The following is a 22659-nucleotide window of genomic DNA, read 5'->3' as shown; positions in this document are numbered from 1 at the left end:
TCATCATTCTTTATGTAGATGACATGCTGCTCACCGGATCAAATGAGGAAGTAATTGCAAATTTCAAGGCCCAATTGAAAGCTACTTTTGATATGTCAAACTTGGGCTTGTTACATTTCTTTTTAGGGATCCAGTTTATTCAAGAGAAACGTGGCATTATTATGTCTCAGTCCAAGTATGTTCAAAAGCTCTTGGACAAATTCAACATGCATGATTGCAAGCCTATGTCCACTCCCATGGAGCCGGGGCTGAAGCTTACAATGCATGATGCGGGTGAATCAATTGATGCCACACTCTATAGTCAGGCTGTTGGATGCCTCATTTATCTCTGCAATACACGATCTGATATTCAAATTTCAGTTTCTCAGGTAAGCAGGTATATGCACAACCCAAAGATTATGCATTGGCAGGCTGTAAAACGCATCTTCCGTTACTTGCAAGGTACAAAGTCTTTTGGCTTGATGTTTCCCAGGGGGGGCGACTTACAGAGGCATGCTTACAGTGACTCCGATTGGGCTGGAGACTATGATACTAGGCACTCCACCAGTGGGAATTGTTTCTTTCTAGGACATGCTTGCATTTCTTGGTTGAGCAAGAAACAGTCTACAGTGGCTACCTCCTCATGTGAAGCTGAGTACAGGGCGGCTTTCACAGCGACAATTGAATGTGTTTGGCTGTGTCGTTTATTTGCTGATCTTCATCTTTCATTAGAGGGTCCTTCTCCAATTCTCACTGATAGTCAGAGTGCTATAGCAGTGGCAAAGAATCCTGTGTTTCATGCTCGCACGAAGCACATTGAAATTCACTATCACTATGTCAAAGAGAAGTTGCATGCAGGAGAGATCAATATGATCTATGTGTCAACATTTGACAATGTTGCAGACACCTTCACCAAAGCACTTCCACGTGAAAAGTTTGAGGCATTTCGGAGTGCCCTGAACTTATCTCTTTTTGGTGATTGATCATTTCCTTGTACATGACATTGGCACTACAAGGGGGTGTTAGAATTATTATTATAATTCAGCAGTGACCAATGTCATGTAATAAGTAGGTTAGGGGCACTTTTCCCTCATTTAGAGGTTTTTTTCCCTAACCACAATTAGTTCACTAACTACGGTTAGTGAAGGATAAGGTTTTGTCTCTTAGACAAAACCCATCCCACTTCTTGTATTAGTCACTGCTTCTATTACAAGCACTACATTCAGCTCTCTTGCTCTCACACTCTCTTTTCTAACAACGCATGCGTTCTTGATTGATCCCACCTCGCCATCCTTTCGGATTCAGGGACAGACAGTGACTATAATCGAGATACACGAGGTAATTCCTCACAGACAGGCACACTTGGCACCTCTGGCAAAGGACTGTGTGTGGGAGAACGTGGCTAGCATCACCGCTTGGCATATCTAGGTCGCTCGTTGCAGTTGGGAGATAGGAGGTCACCAGACCTCCGCAGCGGCCACTCTGGTTGCCATCTGGCAAGATATCATCTACACTCTGTGTGCTATTCGGGAGAGTGGGACTCTAGGCTCTGGAGTGACCGCCGCCGAAAGGCAGCGCGTTTTTGCAAGGCATGGCCTGCAGGATCCTTTTATGTTCTCACAGAGAGAGGCATTCGCTGGTTGTATAGTCCACCATCGCAGTTGTCAGCCCCTATTCCGGTGGCCCCTTTAGGCGGCTTCTCTTTTCTTCTTTTCCCTTGATCAGCTACTTTGTTTTTGCTGAGTTGTAAGGTGGTCTTTTATCAAGCATTAATAGAAGTTCCTTTTTTATGTAACCTTGATCACTCAGATGCATATTAGAAAGAGCACATCAAATTCTAATAAATGGTTTCACTTTGGGCATACTCTCGCCTAGTGAAGTCAATATGAACCTAGCAAGCCTAGGATAATAATTTGTTTTAGGCCTCATATGTTATTTAATTCTGTGCATGGATAGAGGGATCATGGAGCAGATATGATTAAGAACCAACTGGTCAATTTACAACTAAACTAACCTAATTCAGATCAGGATACTTAGTTGAATATTTCATAAGCTTTTTAATAAAAGCCAGATTTCCTAAATTTTAGCACTTCACGACCTGACTTTTTAGCTTTTAACTATTAGCTTTTCGGTTGTCAGGCGTTCTCCCCTATAAAGAGCTCTCTTCTGAATATTTTGGCATAACCCCAATTGAGATTTCAGCTCTAAACTCATCCTGCTTCCACTGTCATGCTACTACCTCTTGCTTTTCACAGACTTCATCACCAGCACTTGAATTAGCTCCTAGCCTCCTGTTTCACCCATTCCGATTTGCTTCTAGAGGGTTTTGGAGGCCCTATCATAGTTTTCTACACTCTAGCCTACCTTCTAGGCCAATCACCTCCTACTTTCAGCATATACCTGTTGCTGGTCAGCATCTCCTGATGTCGCATGGTTTAAGCTTTAGGTAGAAAGGGAGGGCCTTGCTTGTGGGTGTGCCCACCCCCCTGTGAGGGTAGTACAGAGTAGGGCAGAGGGCAGATCTGCTTGCTTGCCACTTGGCAGCCCATTATGTCACACAGGCTATGGACGTTCTCAGGATGGACAGGCTACGGGCTGGCCAGGGGCAGTCTATGTGCCGCCTGGCAGCACCTATGTCAGGCCCATTGTGGTGGGCCTTTGAGGCCACCTTTGGGGCAGCATACTGAGTATTCCAGCCCCCCCAGGAGCCTATTTGTAGGCAGAGGTGGGCCAACCTTATGGTCGTCCACCTAGTCTGTTTGGTCGGGCTATGTAGGGCAGGGGATGACCTCCCTATTTGGCTGCGAGGCAGCCCTTTTTAGGGCAGGAGGCCTTGGCGGTCTAGTCGCCCTATGTATGGCGAGGGGGGAGCCCTTTTATAGGGCTGTGTGCCAGCCCCCATGTGCTGTAGGGGGTCGGCCCACCTAGCGCAGGTGTTCGCCCACATGACTAGCCAACTAGAGGGGAGGTGGCTGCCTATATATAGGCCCCCCTTCCCTCACTCGTACCAACTCAATGTGGAGCACCATATTGTTAGAAATGACCCAACAGAGGGTACGCAATGCGGAAGACTGATAGTATTTCCCAGGAACTCACAAAGTGTGCGTGTGGGGTGTGGAATCACAAACTTCTTAACTTATGTGCATAGATGTGCAAGCCAGTAAATAGACAATGCTCAGAAACAAATATAGAAGCAACTCTTTATATTTCCGTCCATCCACAAAGTAGGACAGAATACAATACCAAAAGGTTCTCCTACTAAATGTCAAGCACTCCTACATCTCTGAGCCCGTGTGCTCCACCTCGAGCATATGCTGCTGTCTGGAAGCCAGCCTAGGTGGGCAGCACCTTGAGCTCAGTCTGCAGCTCTATGTCAGCCTCCTTCTCCTCCTATGTGTAGGTCCAAGGGTGGCCTTGCTGCTGCTGCTGTCTGCTCCCCAACTGCTGCTCCAAATGACCATTGAATGAGGCCCAATGGCCTCTTTATATAGGCCCAAGGCCTGCTCCAAAAAACCGACCAGCAGACCCATTCTGGCCGACCCAAACAGGCCGACCAGTCTGCTGGAAACCGCCCTTAAAGGGCTCTCATTACAAGGGCACTTCACCCACAACACTAGGGCTTTGAGCCTCCTTTCAAGGGCAGATGCCCTCCTATATATTCAGGGTCCAGGCCCCCCCCAAACCTGCTGCAAACAGTGTGCCTCCATGTCCTAGATCCGTCGCAATCTGTCCCAGACTATCTTGCCTCTGCTCCAGGCTTGTTCCAGCTCTAGGGCTCCTGCCCGAGCTCCGTACATGTCCCTCAAACCAGCCGTACAGCAGGCGTCTGTTATCTGTACAGATCTGCCATGCCTCCCCACTATTCTGGCCCTCTGATCTGCCCATAACAGCTCTAGATGTGCTGCCCACATGACAGCCATGACGCTGTCTATGTGGCAGCCCCTTTCTCTCTTTTTCTGTGGGGTACTGCCCTAGGTCTCCCTCTCCCATGCTCTCCTCATATGGGGGCTTACATATGGGGAGGTGACCTTTCCAACACATATGTGCCTATATATAGCAAAGGTTTTCCCAGCAATTGAGGGGATTTGCAGTCTCTCTCACCTCTTTTTCTCATTTGCAGCTCAGTTTGTGTCGTTTGCTCTCTCTCTCTCTCTCCATTTCTGTTCAGATCCACTGCATTTCTCACATCGTATTATAGCCACAGTTGGCTAGAGACCGAGACGTGGAGGGAGTGTTGATGCAGCAAACTGAGAGGAGGTTTAGGGCTGCTGTTCGGAGGTGTTCCTGAGGACGGTGCAAAGGTGTCGGTGTCAACGAAGGCATGGATTCTTTGAAGGGTGTTTTCAGATTCGAAAGGAGCAGTTCTCGAGGGTGTTTTCAGATTCGAAAGGAGTAGTTCTCGAGGGTCGGGACAGCAAAGGTGTGAAGGTACTTAGACCCCAAGCCTATTCATCATCTTCTTCAGCACTCTCCTCTGTCAACCCCCGTTACCCCCCTTCTCTACCCGCTTTCCCACCCATTCTCTCTTCCAGTTCGACTTTCTCTTCACTCCAACATGTCTACCCTGGCTGAGATGGCGGAGAGCAAGGAAAAAATTCCAGTTTTGCCCACATTTCCGATCGACCGTCAATTGAATGGCCCTAATTACGGTGTCAACTGGGTCATGATGGAGTTCCTGCTACAGTCGTATGATTTGGGAGACTTCAGATTGGTGGGAGTTCACAGGCCTGATCCCCTTGCGTCCAACCTAGAGGCCGAGACCCTGTCTCAGCTGTGGGGTTAAGGGTAAGGTTGTTCATAAATGTACTACTCAGAGATTAACCACGTGAAGCATATGGCGCTGGCCAAAAGTATCTGGGAGCATTTGGCGTACTTGTACAATCGAACCTCTCCCATGAAGAGGGTCTCTTAGGAAGTCCACATGAGATTGTTGGATCCCATGAAGTCTTCATCGGTACCGGAGCACATCAACAAGTTGCAAAAACTTCAAGAAGAGATTCTTCAGGCAAGGATCATCCGAGGATATGGCCATAACATTTCCTCCATTCTATTTGTCCTTGATAACCAACGGAAGGATGAATACGTTGACTTGGGAGGAATTGGTTCCGATGGTGCTCGACCAAGAGGAGAGATTTGTAGATCATACCTATGACATTCACTCAGGCTTTGTCAACTGAGCAAAAGATTAGGAAGAAGTTGACAACTGAGGAAAGGGAAGCATTAAAGGCCTCACGTACCTATAAGCTATGTGGCCATAAAGGTCATTATTGGCGGCTGTGTCCTCAAAGAACCAGTGAGAAGAAGCAAGGTTCTGCATCCGTCACATCCATTGTTCCAGCCTTCCAGTAGCACGAGGCAAGAACAGGCTTTCTAGTTCAAGATAGAGGGTTGCTTGCTTGTATGTGGCAGCAGGACCTACCGGACAGGTGTAGTGGCGAAGGAGTCTTTGATCGAGGCAGGCTTTCAAGCACGACCTCGAGCCACGAGGAGTTGTTCCCATGGCAGTATGTTTATGAGTGTATATGTGTTTGGACATCAAGACATGGGAAATCCAGAGGGGCTTTCCTTGTGTTCTGTTGGGACTATTGTCTATTGAGCTTCTTGAGATCCGGATGGGTCAAATGATTGCCGATCCAAACACCGCAGATTGATCCTAGTGAGCAATTGGATGCCCATTGTTACTGGAGCACCAAGGTTCATCGATCTCGGGGGGCCGTGTACCAATTTGGACCTAAGAGGGGGCTGTATAACTTTGAGGAAGTAGACCTTGCACTGATGGCAATATCAGTTGGATTATTGTACTAGTACCGGACCAGAGGAGGATGCCTATCACCTGTGGCCTGGTGACATCCCCACCAACATTATCACTGCCCAAAAGTGGGTGTAGACCATATTATAAACTCTACACCATATTATAAACATATGCCCCCACACATGCAAATCCACACACCCACACGCACTTGTGCATCAATCTATACAAAGATTATTGTACTGAGTTTCTGTCCGCAGTCTGGAGGTGAAGAGCTGACTCAGCTGTGACAAAGGCTAGCACTAAAATTCTCTTCATTCTAACTTTCTAACTGCTTGTGAAGACTATACGAATTCATTTTAGTCTCTTCCAAATAAGCAGTCTAAGCTGATAGGGCAACGCATTACTTAAGATAGATAGAAATTTATTGCTGATTTGTAATCCATTTCTAACTCTAATTCTAAGTTTTACTTATGGTTATATTGTTTTATCTAAGACTTCACGAACTTGGTCGAGTTTTTTTTTTATACATTTGCTAAAGACTGTTGTTATTAATGTGAAGTTTACGTGTTTCAAAGCTTAAGAGATAGACTGGAACCAGTTTTCTGTAGACATTGATCTCAGCTTTGGAGATTTGCTATGTTTGGCACCTTGATGGAGTTTTAGAGTTATATCTTCACCTACACACTTCCAGACCATTGTCAAAGGCGATCTTCTACTGGATATTCAGTTTTGGTCTTCTATTTGAAGAGAAATTGTTGTATCTACAGCAGTTATATATGATAGCACCTCTTCGTCCCTTGGTTCCATCCAAAATATAAACTACTATTGTTAAATCCAACTTCCTTGTAATTTGTAGTAGCAAATATGTTAGAATTATTCTAGGCAGTGACCAATGTAATGCCAATAAGTGGGTAAGGGGCACTTTTCCCTCATTTAAAGGTTTTCCCCCTAACCACAGTTAGTGAATAGGATAAGGTTTTGTCACTTAGACAAAACCTTCTCTCTCTTATAGTTTGTTCACTTCTTCTATTGCATACTTACGTCCAGCTTTTACTCTCTTGCTCTCATTCAGTCGTCTGCTCATCTCCTTCATTTAGTATCAGAGCCACAAGCTCCTACTACTACCTACTGCTCACACCCGGACCATCTCATTCGAGGTCACACAACCCGAAGCTCCAGCCCACGTACATGCTCCTCCGTACAGTCCGTACGACTGTACGAAATTTCGCAATTTCGTACTTGCACGTACCATCACCGCTCGTCCGTACCATCTACTTGTAGTTCGTCAATACTATTGTACACCTGTCTCCCGAAGCACGCTGGGTAGCTGCTGTTCCGTACTGTTCTTGTGCTGCAGGCGCCCGTACAATCACTGATGCCGGTACATAGTAAGGATCCCAGTACAAGTCTGGTTCACGTCAATACTCTGCCTCTATCCGTCCGTACAGAAGGTGCCCCGTACATCGTACGGACGACCAACAACACCGTACATTCTTGTTCAGGTACTCGATCGTACAATGTCATATGGTTCTATGCAACTGCCTGCATCATGTCTGTACAACTGTTCCGTATACTACAGCACCGTCATACAGTCTTGTCCGTACATACCGTACAGTACTCAAACTGTCCGTACAACTGCCTTACACCCACGCATTCTTGTGAATGTCAGCCAGTGCACTTTCAAGTGTCAAGGCTTCTTGCAAGTGCACTTTGCAGGGAGCCATTGTTTGGCAAAGCAGACTTTTGGGCAAATTTGAGCACATCCTATGAATTGGGCATTTTGCAAAATTTGGGGCTTTTCGTGGATTTGCCCCAATTTCAGTTCAATTTCACCCCAAAATTTGGGGCTTTTGGTTTTGCACTGGAAATTATTGCATGCACAACTGTAAAATACAATTCAATGCACCACCGCAATTCAAGAATACTACCAAGAATTGAAGAACCTCAAAGAAAGTGGTACGGTTTAGAGTTCCAAGAAGTGTTCGGAGTAGTCTCCTTTCCAAGTTTCTTTTCAAAAATGAATTAGAAAAGTCATGGGAAGCCTAGGAAAAGTTTCTTACAGATTTAAATTAGTATATAACGAAGTATGGGGAGGCTATCCTCAAACTTAAGGACATTATTGATTATTATAGGATCCGAGGTGAGGATTAAAAGAGGTCTATCGCCATGGGCTAAACCTATGGCGATGAGTTGGAATAGGCCCTTCGGGTGAGCATTGCAAGTTAAGATTGGGCCTAGGAGCATTGGACCATGGTTTAAAGTCATGGTTAATATTTGGCATATAAATGTTAGGTTAGGTCCTTGGGTGTGAGCACTAGAATTAGTGAGCAAGTAGCTTAGTGAAAGTTCCCTTAGGGGGCAAGCACCCTTAAGTAAGGCTACCCATACCCAAGGGGTTGGTGAAGCTAGTTCATGGGGCTAGGGGTGAGTGAGCCTATGCTTTCTAGGACCTCCTCCATATAGTCTGGTTAGGGGAAGCTATTCTCATAGATTTGATTGAGTCACTAGTACTTCCACAAGTAGCAGAATGAAAACTCGATGTTAGAGAAAAGTAAATGCTTCTTATAGTAATCAAAAATATTAAGAAGGATGGTTTAGAAGAAAATGCAACATCCGCGAGTCCCCCTAACCACAATTAGTGAATAGGATAAGGTTTTGTCACTTAGACAAAACCTTCTCTCTCTTGTAGTTTGTTCACTTCTTCTATTGCATACTTACGTTCAGCTCTTACTCTCTTGCTTTCATTCAGTCGTCTACTCATCTCCTTCAAAATATACCAAGGCTTAGCCTTGGTAGGGGGCGCACCTCATTCACACCCCATCGGGTGTGCCAGGGCCTATTTTGTTTTTCCTTTCTAAACCCAATCCCTCCTGTGAATTTGAATGGGATGTGTAAAGGTTTGATTTCACTTTCAAAGGCTACTTGAATTCCAAGTCTATTTAAGTTAAATGTGCTTCTACCATAGCACAACTCTGACAACTTTCTCAACTAGCTCTCTAAATATGCAAAGATCTCTCTATGCATGCAAGGCCTCGAGGTCTTGAAGGTCCTTAGGAGTCCCAAAGCATCAACTTCTTTGTATAGTATGTGCCCTTCATATGGATGAGTTGATTATTGCAGCCACAAAAGCAAGCTCATAGATCATAGATCTTCAAGTGTTACACTACTATTTGAGACTAGAAGGATGACAATTAGTGAATACAATTTTGGCACCAATGGAGAGAGTACAAGGGCACCATCATGAATGCTGACAGAGACATGGATGCTTGGAGGGCCCAGAGGTTCTACTTAAGGCCATCTCTATGAGAACATCACCACTACTATGATACATAAAGAGGTGTACAACGGCGCAAGGAAAACGTTTTCCCACATTGCAGTCCCATGACCCGTCTCACTCCGGGTTCCTAACAGCTATAGAACAAATTCTTGGTAGAAACTACAATGTCCACTTCAGCGCAAGGCGGAATTTGGTCCAAAGAAAGAAATAAGTTGGCACACAGATGAGAATTGCAGAGTTCTCTACAATAAACGCAAATGTTTGAAAGTGTTGACACCTTTCAGCTGGAGATAATGCAAGGGAACGATGAGATTGTTTTAAAATCACTTAGTTGAAAAACCAAGAGGTCAAACAGGAAAAAAGTGACTAGCCAGGCAGTGAAAATGCTGACTTAATTAATTAACGTGATGCATCATTACTTAGTTGAGAATTTGTTGGGTTATGTATTTACAAATGTTTCTAGTACAATGAGCCTCATGTGACCCTGCTTACAAGTCAGAAAATAGATGTATTGAAGGAAAACACGTGGTAAGACGTGTGACAATATTTTCAGCTATTCTATATAGTGTGTTTGGGACAATCATAACAGAAGGCACATCAAATAATTTTCATTACATCCCAAAAAAAGACTATTAAACTTTAATAGATTTTCTATCTCTCAATTCCAAGTGCCTAAAACTTGAATATTCTTCAAAGTGGAATAATGCTCCACACAGTCCTCATAAGAGTAGTCTGATCAGTTCACTTCTTAAATAATGCTATTAGATAGCATACCTCCATTTCGGCGAAATCAGCCCCACCAACTCCAACAATAAGCACCGAGAGCGGCAGCCCTGAAGCTTTTACCAACGCATTGACACTCTCATGTAGATCTGTTATGACACCATCCTGATAATCCAGGTTACTAGGGACGTACGTTAGTATAGCATAACCTGACTTTTACTTACATGTGATGATTGCAAGCCATTCTGCTAGCTGGCATGAAAATAAGACAATAGATAGATTACCGTAATTATAAGAAGTACAAAATATTTATGTTGCTGAGTATTTGCAGTTTGACTAGCTATTGAAGCAGCTTGATTGATGACAGGGCCAAAGATAGTAGGTCCAGCCAAATAAACATGGCGTATTGCTTGTGAGTATGCCTCCATGATCCCTGCAACTCCAAGAACCTGTAAAAAGGATGTGAGTTACATGTCTACCTTCTACAAAATTTATGCATTCCTTTCGAAATTCTGGAATGTTTTCAGCTGTTAGTTTGCATCAGTATGAGCTCTGCGCAAAATACTCTGCAAGTAATTTCTCACTTCCTGTGAGTTCCTGTTGAGATTAAAGCAATGGGAAACTGGTTCATCTTGATTTGGTCTTCCCCCAAAACCCCAAACTGTGAAGAGCTTATCTGAATCATAGTACTCCAATACATCTCCCACTGCACAAATGGCCTGCAATCAAAAAACATTAAGGCACCAGAGAGAGCATAAGCCATAGATGATTGCCCCAAACAGGCATACAGCAAAAGTAATGATCCTTACAGCTTGGTATGCATTTGGTCGCCCAGTCGGATCAATATAATGCAAAGAGTCTCTTTGAGATGGGCTACCATTTGAAGCTGCACAAGAGAAAACAAATGAACATTCAGGACATTTGTTGCAACATTCAGCACCCCCCCCCCCCAAAAAAAAAGAACATATTCCTACTTTGACTTAAACAAGATCCCAGCTCCTCATATTTCTTATCCACACTTTAAGGTAGTTCTAACTTCCCTTGTTGCTATTTGCACAAAGAAAAAAGAAAACTTGGCATTATCCAGATTCCAAATGTTGCAAAAACAAATGGAACTTTTCCAACAGTCGATCTCAGCAATGATTCTAAGCTATTCAATCACAAAATTTAGTATTATCAAAAAAATAGTGGTGAGTAGGGCCCTTGCACACCACTTGATTAAGCCCTGGATCGGTCAGTCTCTTAATAGCAAGCACCAGCCACGATGAGCTTGCTGGGCCCCACACAAAGAAACAACATCAAAAAATAGAAGTAGATGCCATTTCAACACAAGGAATCATTGAAACCACTACAGCCATAGCTGTGCAACTTTCTAGAGCAAAACATTATTTGGGTATGGATGTTTCTACATAGCCACTTTAAGAGACTTCTTAGTGAGCTTCTATTGGGATGCTAGTGTGAAACTGTTCAAGCCATTCTCACAAATAGTCCTTTTTATCAGATGTTTTGAGCTTTACATTAGAATTTCAGCCTACCTTGTTTTGTGCTATCTTTTGGCATAAAGTTTTCTTCAGCTCTCTTTTAAAATGCATAAGACATACCTCTAAGTGCCCTATCTCAGTTGAGAACCCTTAATAAGACCTGGTTGCATCCCAGTTAAAACAAAAGGGTTTCTTGTTTTACTGTGTTTGTAAAGCAATTCTTCAATGATGGGGATTCGGGAATCCTACTGATTTGGACCTAGCTCTTATTAACTGTCTCTTTCATGCCAGAGCTGTAAGCCTTGTTTTAGTCCTTCCTATTCAGTAGCCACATTTTGAGAATCTAAAATTTCTTGCAAAATCTATGGGAACACCTCCTGAAATTTTCTTGTAGACGAATTTCAAAGCTCAATAGGCACTCACTTTTAATTGGAAGGATGTCATGTCAACGTTTCACAGTCAACATCATGGGACATAATCATTCCAAGGCCATGGATATAAACCTATATAACGAGGGTAACCAAATCAGTAAAAGCCAAAGGTGGTATGCTACATGTATGTATGTATATTTAAATATAAATATATTATATATTACTTATTTTTTCTAATTTTGTTTGAAGTTCCTTACAAACGCCCTTCTTATATTTATTCTTTCACTTATTCTATAAAAACTTTAATTGGAAAGTTTGGATATATTCTAGTCTTATAAAGGTGGGTGGGTTGGTGGGTGGGTCGGTGCATGTGTGTGTGTGTACACACACAAATATCAAAAGATTTCAGCGTAAGACAAGTAAACAAAGTAATCTATTTGACGAACACACAGACAATCATAGAAAGATTGTCTAAGTGACATCCGGAAGTAGTGAAACAATAGAATCTCCAAAGACATTATGGTTTCTATATTTCCACAGAGTCCCCAATATCGAACCCAATTCAACTCGTGCCTCCTTGGGTAAAACTCGAATAGTCAAAAAAGCTTGCCAAGAAACCGAGCTCAAAGATGCTGCTGTAGAAAAAGCTGAAAGTCACAAATCATACCCCAAGCATCACTTGCCATAGAAATACCTATTGACAAAGAGGAACTTTGCAAGACCAAAGTTGTTGCAATCTTTTACACCACCGCTTGGCATTACGATTCATAGACCGAAGCTGATTGTCCCGATTAAGAAATCCAAGCTAGAGGCATCAAAACCTTGTACAACCTAACCACTAAGACATCAGCCAACAGTTTAGGGATGAGCGCTAGAACCCTGGTGGAGTGAAACCCAATCCATAAGATGATACGTAAGCTCTAGCTTTGGTACCAGCAATGAAGCATCTGGGGGAGATAGTGCCAAAGCAATCGATAATGCATCTAATGGTGCGGACATACCTCCCTGCTTGATGTGCTGCAGTGCGGCTTATGCATCCCACGCCTATTGATGATAAGCAGCCGCAATCCAACATTGCTCCGCATATGCATTCTCTATATCTAGCCTTTGTTGGTCTAAGAAAGCAATGAATTCAGATGATGGTTTTCTTCACATAGCCATTCATTGTCCTATAACACTCGTCAATGTTCGAAAATAGCATCCCAAATCATCAAAGGATGGAAGGTGAGATCTCCTCTTAGCGGGCCTGGACCTTGCTCCCCTTGCCCAAACTATCCTCCCTTGTTTTCAGGCTCATGCGTCCATAAGAACAAGTCACTATAGCTCATCGAGGCCAGAGATGGTACATTAAGAAATTCAAAGACAAGAATGTGTGTTGTTGCAAAACGCACATAGACTTTGACCTTGTTAGAGCCATACATAGCTCGCCCTAACTCAACGTAGCCCTCCACCACATATATGCCTATGATCTATGAATAGAATCACTTCCTTGGGAGCAACTCTTTTGTCTCTCCCCCCTCCCTTCATGCTCACAAGACCAGATGTACGCCCAACAAGAGTGACTGTGGCACTTGTTCGCCACAACGCTACAGTAAGGAGATTACAACGGACTGCACATATCAACAACCGTTAGTGCTCTCTCACTAGGTTAATACCACCATAGCAGCCTCACACATCAATGAGCCCCCCCTCCCCCCCGGGTTAACACTCTCGTTGGTTCTAATTCATGAGCTCAAAGAGTTTGTCTCCTTATGTACCGACGACGTTGTGATCAAGATTATGGACTTTCTTTTGCATTTGTTATGGGTGTTGAGTGGCTCCACCCCTCAGCACATTGTATTAGCTTCTTTTAGTCTCATAGACCCTTTTTGGTCTTCCGAAGACTTTAATAAACTCTCTCTCTCTCTCTCTCTCTCTCTCTCTCACACACACACACACATTAAACATGTACATCTCAAAAAGTGATGGGATTCTTGAAATCCATTCCGAAAGGCAGGAGTCTCAAGTTTGATACAAAGGATTGGGGGGGGATATACATACATACATATGTATGTATGCATATCCCTGTGTGTGTGTGTGTGTGAGAGAGTGGTTCCTCGTCTGTTCTATTTCCGCACATCAACGGTTCGTCCTCGACTGAGTTGCCTCCTTCGGATGTTCTGGACCCTCCCTCATTTGCTCCATTCCTTCCTTTTCCCAAAGTTCCTCTACCATCTTCACCCATGTCCCATTGGAATCCTTCGTTGATTCACAGTAGCCTCTCGTCAATCCGTATGATGCCCACTTGCAAATTCTAGTGTTATGCTGCAATCGAATTTGTTTGTTTTCCAATCGGCTTAGACTCTACTTGCTGGCACGACATCTTCTGCAAAAAAAACGGCCTTCTCTTTTTTTCGCCTCCTCTCAGCCAGATAAAGCGGCTAAGCTTGATTCTGATAATTTCTCGACCCTAACATTGCGGCATGAGCTTCTCAAGCATTTATGTGCGGATTCTATTTCCGAAGTTCAAGATTTAGGGACAACGCTGTGTCGGTCTCTCCCGTCAAAATCTCTTCTTCACAACATCTCTCAGGCGTAGCAACTTGGCGTTTGCTTATACTTCATGGGCAGGATTTTGAGTCAATCATCATTGTGTGCGTGGACGTCTGCAACACTTGGCACTGATCATATTCAGTCCTTTGTCTTTCTTGGCAAAGGTTTTTACTATGCACAATGTGCTGATAGTTGCTGACTATGGTCAAGGTTCAGGCTGCAAATTTTTTTGTGTATGTTATGCCTTCGGATCCTCTTTTTGACCCAACAAAGCATCTTATGAATTTCTGTCCACATGTCTTCGATATGCTTCTTCTATCGCATCTTTGTTGGGAAGAGTGTTACATCACCCTAAGCAGGATTTCTTAGTTTTGAGTAGAGACATCCGAGTTTGCATCTTGTGGGATATGGCGCAACCCATACCATCATGTTTACACATTGATTATGGTTTCCCGCATCCTTTTTGCATTCTCCTATAGTTTGCTTCTTTCCCCAATGCGTATTATAAATGTAAACAGATTGGTCATTTTGCTTGGTATCATAAGGGTATTTTCTAGTTTTCAGATAGCCTCCTGGCTCTTACCAAGGGCCTACTTGTAACCTTTTTAATTTTGTACTTCATGGTGGGTTTTCACCTCTTCTGAGGTTTCCCACAGAGAAATATGAAATCTCACTTTATTTAAAAAAATATGTGTGCGCGCGCACATACAACTTTCACAGGAAAAAAAGGTGCACACACACACACACACTTTCTTTTGTTATGCTCTAGCCGAGGTAGCATGACCTCGGAAGAATCAATCGCCATTTCCCTTAAAGGATCTATGTTTGTAATTATTTGTTTGCGCTTCATGTAAAAGATCAGGAGGGAATTAATGTCAAGGTCCTAGGTGAGGGTTGATAGCACCAGACTAGGTGGATCTAAGGCTAAGGGCCTAATGCAAGGAATGTGCCTAGGGGCAAAGGATATTAAAGCATCCCAAGAGAGGGGTGAAATGTTGCATTAGGAAGGCCCTATATGGATGACATGTGGCATCTAGATCTATCTAGGGAGATGGGGCTTGTTGAAGCTAGTGAGAGATAAGAAGGAATGGTTTTACGTATGTTTATGATTCGAATTCTCTGTGAGCGCTCATGCTTCAGCAAGGATTGGCTGGGTGGAATAACTCGGTGCTTCTCCCGTGATCTGCAGTAGGAATAGATAGTCAGTGTTTAACATTTGGTATCAGAGCCCAAGGCAAGGATTAGAGAGACAATCGGAGTGACGGAAGAAAGGCGTGGAGCTGGGTCGTCGAAGGACCAGAGTGCCAGATCAACGGAGATTCCATGTGGGGCGTTAGACGAAAATTGAGGTGAGCGTGGGATGCGTGAAGTGCGTGGAAGCGTGGAGCAATTCGACTGTTCATAACCTCCAGTGCGACGGGCGAACTGTAACGACGTTGCGACGTGACAACGAAGTTGCTAGCGATGCTCGTGATCTATGACGGACGGAAGACTTATTGACAACCTTTCCGTTTTCGAGTCGTTGCTGGAGCATGGGGATCCCGTAAGGCAGTGACGAAACGCAAGGTAGATGGACGCACTTGACGAAACCCACGGGTGGTGAATCGTGAACGGGGTGCTGAATTTTGGGAGTGGACGACAGGCTTGGAGCGCAGAGGTGACACAGAACAGTCTGACTGGCCCGTGATAAGCTTTGATCTACTTCCTTGGAACAAAGACGCTCAGAGATCTCCAACGCCACGCAACCTGCTCGTAAGCCGTGACTAGAGCGACGCTCAAGCAACACTCTTGGCTGCAGATTTGGTGCAGGAGCGTAGGGCCTTGAATAGGGTAGGCAAGGATAAGAGGCCACGTAAACACAAATACGTATCGAGGGAATCCAAGGCTGTGACGAAATCGTTGATGACCAAGGAGCTCTCTTTGACCTCCATCAGTTTCGTGTTTTTTTTTTCTTCTTCTTGATTTAGTCGGGTGGATGCTCTACTTTCATAGACAGGATCTCGTGAGTGATCCGCCTGCATGAGGCTTTGATATTGTAGCAGGGACAGAATATGCTTGAGGTTATGCCTATGCGCTGCAGTCAGAGTTGTTTGCAGGAGCTTCCCTAGGATAGGGAAAAGTGCAGTTTGAGATATATGCATGTGTTAAATGCCTAGTCAGTGTGAATCTGGGATTGCAGGAATTCCCTAGTATAGGGAATTGTGTAAGCGTGCAAGTGGACTGAATTGTGTTAGTTTGTAAATATAGTTTTCTAGCAGTGGTTTTTTAAAAAAAATTTAAAAAAAAACAAAACAAAACACCCATTGAACTGAATGGAAGCAGAAGAAGGAGCTTCCAGGAGGGACCCTAGTGAATCAGGAGTCCGGCCGACCCAGCAGGTGTCGCGCCCAGTAGCTCATACTTTCTCTGGCAGGATTGCATTGCTTGAGAATGCCTTGCAACAGTTATTAGCGCAGCAGTTGCAGGCCAATGCAGGGCAGTCTGAACTTAGGAGAGCGATACACAGTATGTCTGCCAGACCTTCTCGAGAGGAGAAGGGAAAGGCTCCAATGGAACCGGAGTCTAAGTGTCCATACGGTCGAGCCTAGGAAGGCTAAAGTGCCAAATATTGCCAATTACAGGCCAGAAAAGTATTCTGGTCGGATGAACGACCGTAGTTCCGATGTCATTGAGACCTGGTTACACAAATGGGACGAGGTGTTCGCCATTTGTGAAATCAGAAATGACATCAAGAAGATCCGCGAGGCCACTCACATGTTTAGTGAGGCAAGCGGATCGGTGGTGGATTAAACAACAAAAACATGGTATAGCATCCACTACCTGGGAGGGGTTTAAAAGAGAGTTCAGGAAACACTTCTTACCTCCTGATGAAGCATCCCGAGCTTGGGATCAATATAGGAACCTTCGTCAGAGAAATTTGTCAGTGGCTGAATACACTCATAAGTTTTGAGAGAGCGTAATGAAGGTTGATGAACCCCTGCCTCAATCGATCCAAGTGAAAGATTTCATATTTGGATTAAACGATCGAATAAAAATGAAAGTTCGCGCTAAGTACGCGAACACGTTAGATGATGCAATAGCCATAGCCCTGAACTATGAAGATGCCAAGGGCAGCAGGCCAAGTGGGTTTGCACAGGTCGGAACCCAGTATGGGTATCCGAAGAAATCTGGGTTTAAGAAGAAATGGATTAGTAGAGGGAGTGGTTCTTAGCCGAGTGGTCAAGCCAAGCAGGCGAAACCGGCTGAAACTCCTAAACCAAGTACCACCATTGGAGTGAAGAGGAAAGTAACCCCAATGGCAGCCCGAGCTTGGTCTAAGTCTCCCTTAAACCCAGAACAAAGGGAAAAAGCGAGGAGAGAAGGCTTATGTTTTGGTTGCCTTCAACCTCATCAGTGGAAGGATTGTCCACGTAACAAAGATCGTCGGATGGCTGAGATGGTGATCTCAGAATGCGACGTGGAGATGGAGGGAAGTCCCAGAGCGGAAGAGATGCAGATTCAGCTAGCGAGATCTTCTCAGAGGTTAGTACCTTGTTTGTTATGTGTGTCTGTTGCTAAGCTAGTGACGAGTGCACCTGATAACATCTTATCTAAGCCCGCAGCAACGGGATATACAGCCTTTAATGATACGGAGTTAATTAAAATGAAAGGGCAAGTGGCCAATCATGATGTCATTGTGTTGTTTGACTCGGTGTCAACTCACAATGTGATTAACTCCAAGCTCGTGAAGAGGTTGAAATTAAAGACAAGTCCATCTGACTATGCGTATACAGTCAAGGATGGCAGATGGAAGTTCAACTGAAGTATGGGACCAAAGGGTTACCCAGTTGGAGCTTCGAATTCAGGACTATGCTGAGAAGCTTGATTTTGAAATGACCAAGCTTGCTCATGCGGATATAGCCCTGAGTATTGCGTGGCATTCTAGGAAGAATCCAACCATTGATTGGAAAAAGCACGTATATCAATTCAAGATGAATGATGTGCTTTATGTCTTGCGAGGTGAGAAAGATGTACCTCAGGGACCGTTGGTTTCCGTGATGGAAATCCGAAAAGCTCAAGAAGAGTTTTTATTCCTTTGCACAGCATCGGTAGAGCCGGTTGATGATTCTTCGGCTAGCACTGATGTTACGCAAAGTGGTGAGATGGCCAAGCTGGCTAATCTTGTAACAGAGGAGTTCTCTGAATGTTTTAGGGATGAACTATCTTATGGGTTACCTCCAGAGCGGAATGTTCAGCATAAGATTGAACTGACTCCGGAGGCAGAACCTGTAAATAGACCTCTCTATAGAATGAGTTTTACTGAAGAGGCGGAGGTGCGTAGACAACTGGAAGAATACCTCAAGTTGGGGCAGATTCAACCAAGTTTCTCACCTTTTGCTTCGCCAGTGATATTAAAGAAGAAAAAGGATGATACGTTTCGCCTCTATATAGATTACAGAGCATTGAATAATATCACTATTAAGCACAGGTATCCGATGGCTCGAATTGATGATTTGCTAGATGCATTACATGGAGCCGTGATTTTCAGCAAGATAGATCTTAAGTGTGGCTACCATCAAATCCGGATTAGAGCCAAGGATGTGCATAAAACCGCTTTCAGAAGCAGGTTTGATCATTATGAGTTTTTGGTAATGCCCTTCGGACTTACCAATGCTCCAGCGACATTCGTCATGCTTATGAACGATTTACTACGTCCGTATATCGAAAAGTTCGTAGTACATTTTATTGACGATATCTTAATATTCAGTAAAAGTATTACTGAGCATCGTGAACACTTAAGTGTAGTGTTCAATACTTTGAGGAAAGCCAGTCTTTATATAAATAAAAAGAAAACTATACTGTGTATGGTTAAGCTTGAATATTTAGGATTCATAATTACTCCAGAGGGGGTAGAAATGGATCCAAAGAAAGTGACTGCGATACTAACTTGCCCAATCCCTCAGAGTCTGACCGCGGCTGCGATCATTCTTGGGGTTTGTCCAGTTTTATAGAAGGCATATCAAAGGATATTCCGAAACAGTATCGCCATTGACTGATCTGATCTCAGATAAAGTACCTTTTATATGGAGATGGAATCAACAAGAAAGTTTTAACACCATAAAACAAGCTATGGTCACAGGACCGGTGTTAAAAATAGTTGATCCCCAGAAACCGTCGTTCTGGAAACCGATGCAAGTGGCATTGCGGTAGGAGCAGTTCTCCTTCAAGAGGGAAGGCCAGTAGCCTTTGAAAGCAAGAAGCTTTCTCCCTCTCAAAGGAATTGGCCAACTCATGAATTGGAGTTGTATGCTGTTATCCATGCTTTGAAAACATGGATGCATTATTTATATGGTTCAGAGTTTTATGTTGATGTGGATCATGATACTCTGAAACATTTTTGTAAACAGCTGAGGGGCCGCCAAACTAGGTGGGCAGAGCTCATGCAGGAGTTTAATTTGACGATTCGGTACCGAAGAGGGAAGGATAATAAGGTTGCTGATGCGTTGTCTCGCATTATGCACAATATGAGTTTCACGGTATTAGAGAGTGCTCTAATGACCGAGATCAGAGAAACTCAAAAGGTGGACGAGTTTGACCAGAGCTTATGGCCTAAAGCTCATGTGTTTAGACCCGGGGAAAACGAAAAGGATGACCTGGCATCCAGAAAAGGCCAAACTTATGCAAGATATACCATAAGGGATGGTATGCTGAAAAGAAATGGCAAGGTTGTAGTACCTAGTCAAAATAATCTCAGGCAGAGAGTCATTCGACAGTGCCATGATAGCCCATAGCATGACCTCGGAAGAATCAATCGACATTTCCCTTAAAGAGTCTATGTTGTAATTATTTGTTTGCGCTTCATGTAAAAGATCGGGAGGGAATTAATGTCAAGGTCCTAGGTGAGGGTTGATAGCACCAGACTAGGTGGATCTAAGGCTAAGGGCCTAATGCAAGGAATGTGCCTAGGGGCAAAGGATATTAAAGCATCCCAAGAGAGGGGTGAAATGTTGCATTAGGAAGGCCCTATATGGATGACATGTGGCATCTAGATCTATCTAGGGAGATGGGGCTTGTTGAAGCTAGTGAGAGATGAGAAGGAATGGTTTTACGTATGTTTATGATTCGAATTCTCTGTGAGCTCTCATGCTTCAGCAAGGATTGGCTGGGTGGAATAACTCGGTGCTTCTCCCGTGATCTGCAGTAGGAATAGATAGTCAGTGTTTAACATCTTTTTTGTGAAATCCATGTAATTTTATGTTACAGAAGGCAGTTCCCAAAGAAGGAACATGCAATTACACCATCAGAAGATGTCAATAAAAGACGAGTAAACATTAAAGTCTATCTACTCAATCAATATTGCATTCTATGGTTAGCAAGAAGCAAGACACAATTACTTTGCCGAAAGCAAGAGCAGTATGTATTGCTTTATCCAAGTATGCTTGTGAAGCAACATGGCCACAAAGGATTCTAGCTAGAACCTAGTGTAGTCTGAGGCCAAACCTACTATGATTGCGACAACGTGAGTAAAATTGCTCTAGAGAAGAATCCAGGAAAGCACACTGAAGATTTCCTATCATTCCATTTGGCATCAAAGTGAAGAAAAAGAAATTCAACCTATCCATTGTTTCTCTGAAATTCAGTTGGCATTCATCAAGGCATTGCTACATTTGAAATTTAATACGTACAAAGAGCATCTGTCACCTATGCATCACGGACATGAAACCTTCAATTGAAAGGAATAGTCAATATTACTGTTACATGTCATGTCATTAGTTATTAGTGTGTGGGTAGAATGGTATCAGAGTGAATATGGAGATCAGCCCCATTTACATGTGATCTTGTATGTGTTCTCTATTGTTGTTAGCTTCTATTATGTGTCCTCCCTCATCCCCTCCTCTTGCAAGCAATATGTTTATGAAACATGAAGCTGTCCTTGAGGCTGTATCCTTTGCCAAGATTAAATCTGAGAGAGTAATGAAATTTCAAATCACATTATTTATTTTTCAAGTAATAAGACTTGCTCAGAGCATCAGCAATCACCACCACCACTCTTATACAAAAGACTTCCTAAAGTAGATCCTAAGGATTATGGATATAGAATACTTACCTGTGAAATCAATAGCAACCAGGAAGCTCAACTCAAATCCTGCAAAAATATAGTCCAGGAAGCTATGCTGTGGGGTTATCGCACACTGCTGAAAATGTATCTTTCCTCCCACCTGGCAACATGTGAGTATCCATAACTTTAACAAATCACTCAACACCTTCCTCAATAAACCATAATCTTGCAAATTCCATGGACGAGCAGCTAATCTGTTTTACATTCAAGGCAACTTATGGAGCACCAGCCTATGCAGCCTATCATTCAAAATATGTCATTTCACTACCTTTCTTTTTCTATTTCCTGCAGATCTTAAACAATTTTAAGTTGAAACACACCAAAAACAAATCCTGACTGAAGCTGGATAATATGCCACCTTACTGCAAAACACACTAAGTTGCCAGATCCATCAAGATATGCACTTTGCATTGCATGTACTCACGTAATGAATAAGGCAGTGACAGCGATGAATCAAAACAATCATGACATACACAACAACATATGGAGAAAACAGAAGCGAATGCCATACGCCAAACCTCTTAGTTCAATAGGGAGAACACTACATTATTTGTTATAGGTCCTGCTACCCCTCCGGCCCTATCTGTGTTTTCCCCTTCCAATAGAGTATGCAAATTTATAATGGTTTAAATATGCAGTATTAAGTCAATCGCGCCTTCCACAAATTAGAAAATTTGTCTAACTATGACAGGATTGGTGTCTGTTGGCTTCTCCAAAAACAAATGTAGAAGCAGAAAAGATTCATACACTGAAATTTTGGCAAAGCACATGTGGTTCGAGATGCGCTGTAAGCCTACTTTAGACTGCAGCATTTGCACCATCTCAACTACTTTATAAGCAGCTTGTGATCAATATAAAGACTCTTAACCCTGATCTTATGGTCCATAAATAAGATAAATTTTACATGCAATCATTATTTTCACAGAAATTAGATAGCGTTGTTAAGGAGAAGAGCTCATCAAAAAGCAGTACACATTCTCTTCAGCCAAAATACAATTGCTTGTGAAGACAAAGGTATTCAATTTAAGCTTCCAAACAAACAGATCAGGTAGGCACAAAATCTAAGCTATGTTGTCAAATATGGAAGCACATGGACCTTGGCGGAAGCTTGTCCTGAGGATTGCCGCTCCAAATTCATTGTATTCTCTTCATGCTTTGCTCTGCTTTGAAGCTCATTTAGCGAAGTCTGAACTGCCCTGTTAAACAAAAGCCGTATCGTGTGAAATAGATTTAATTATCAACTTGCAAGAAGACATCATCATTGTCAAAACAAATCCACCATCAAAACACACGAAGGCCTCTCACCCAATAAAGTCATGCCTTCCGCTGCCATTGAAATTAAAACACTCAATCCTGAGAGGGCAATACTGCAAAATTCAACAAATGAAACCAGACTTTTAGATTTATTTTTTCAGAGCTCATTATGCAGAGAAAATTCTAATAGA

The 22659-nt window shown here is 43.3% G+C and overlaps 1 protein-coding gene across 4 annotated transcripts in view; it reads right to left on the bottom strand.

The window, feature by feature from the left end:
* LOC147891362 (protein BONZAI 1-like) overlaps positions 1-22659 on the bottom strand; it is a 54198-nt gene that overhangs the window by 5484 nt on the left and 26055 nt on the right. For all 4 annotated transcript variants that reach the window (XM_087390096.1, XM_087390099.1, XM_087390098.1 and 1 more), the window contains 7 exons: positions 22520-22581; positions 22311-22410; positions 21203-21314; positions 10541-10617; positions 10316-10450; positions 10016-10180; positions 9783-9896 (listed from right to left, as the gene is read on the bottom strand). In XM_087390096.1, coding sequence (XP_087246222.1) covers positions 9783-9896; positions 10016-10180; positions 10316-10450; positions 10541-10617; positions 21203-21314; positions 22311-22410; positions 22520-22581 — 765 coding nt within the window. The remainder of the gene's footprint in view (positions 1-9782; positions 9897-10015; positions 10181-10315; positions 10451-10540; positions 10618-21202; positions 21315-22310; positions 22411-22519; positions 22582-22659) is intronic.

The sequence above is a fragment of the Dipteris shenzhenensis genome, chromosome 18 (genome assembly GCF_047967505.1).
Source record: "Dipteris shenzhenensis isolate YYH24624 ecotype China chromosome 18, Dip_SZ_1.0, whole genome shotgun sequence".
Lineage (NCBI taxonomy): Eukaryota > Viridiplantae > Streptophyta > Polypodiopsida > Gleicheniales > Dipteridaceae > Dipteris > Dipteris shenzhenensis.
The sequence above is the reverse complement of the archived record's forward strand: the minus strand, read 5'-3'. Positions and strand labels throughout refer to the sequence as shown.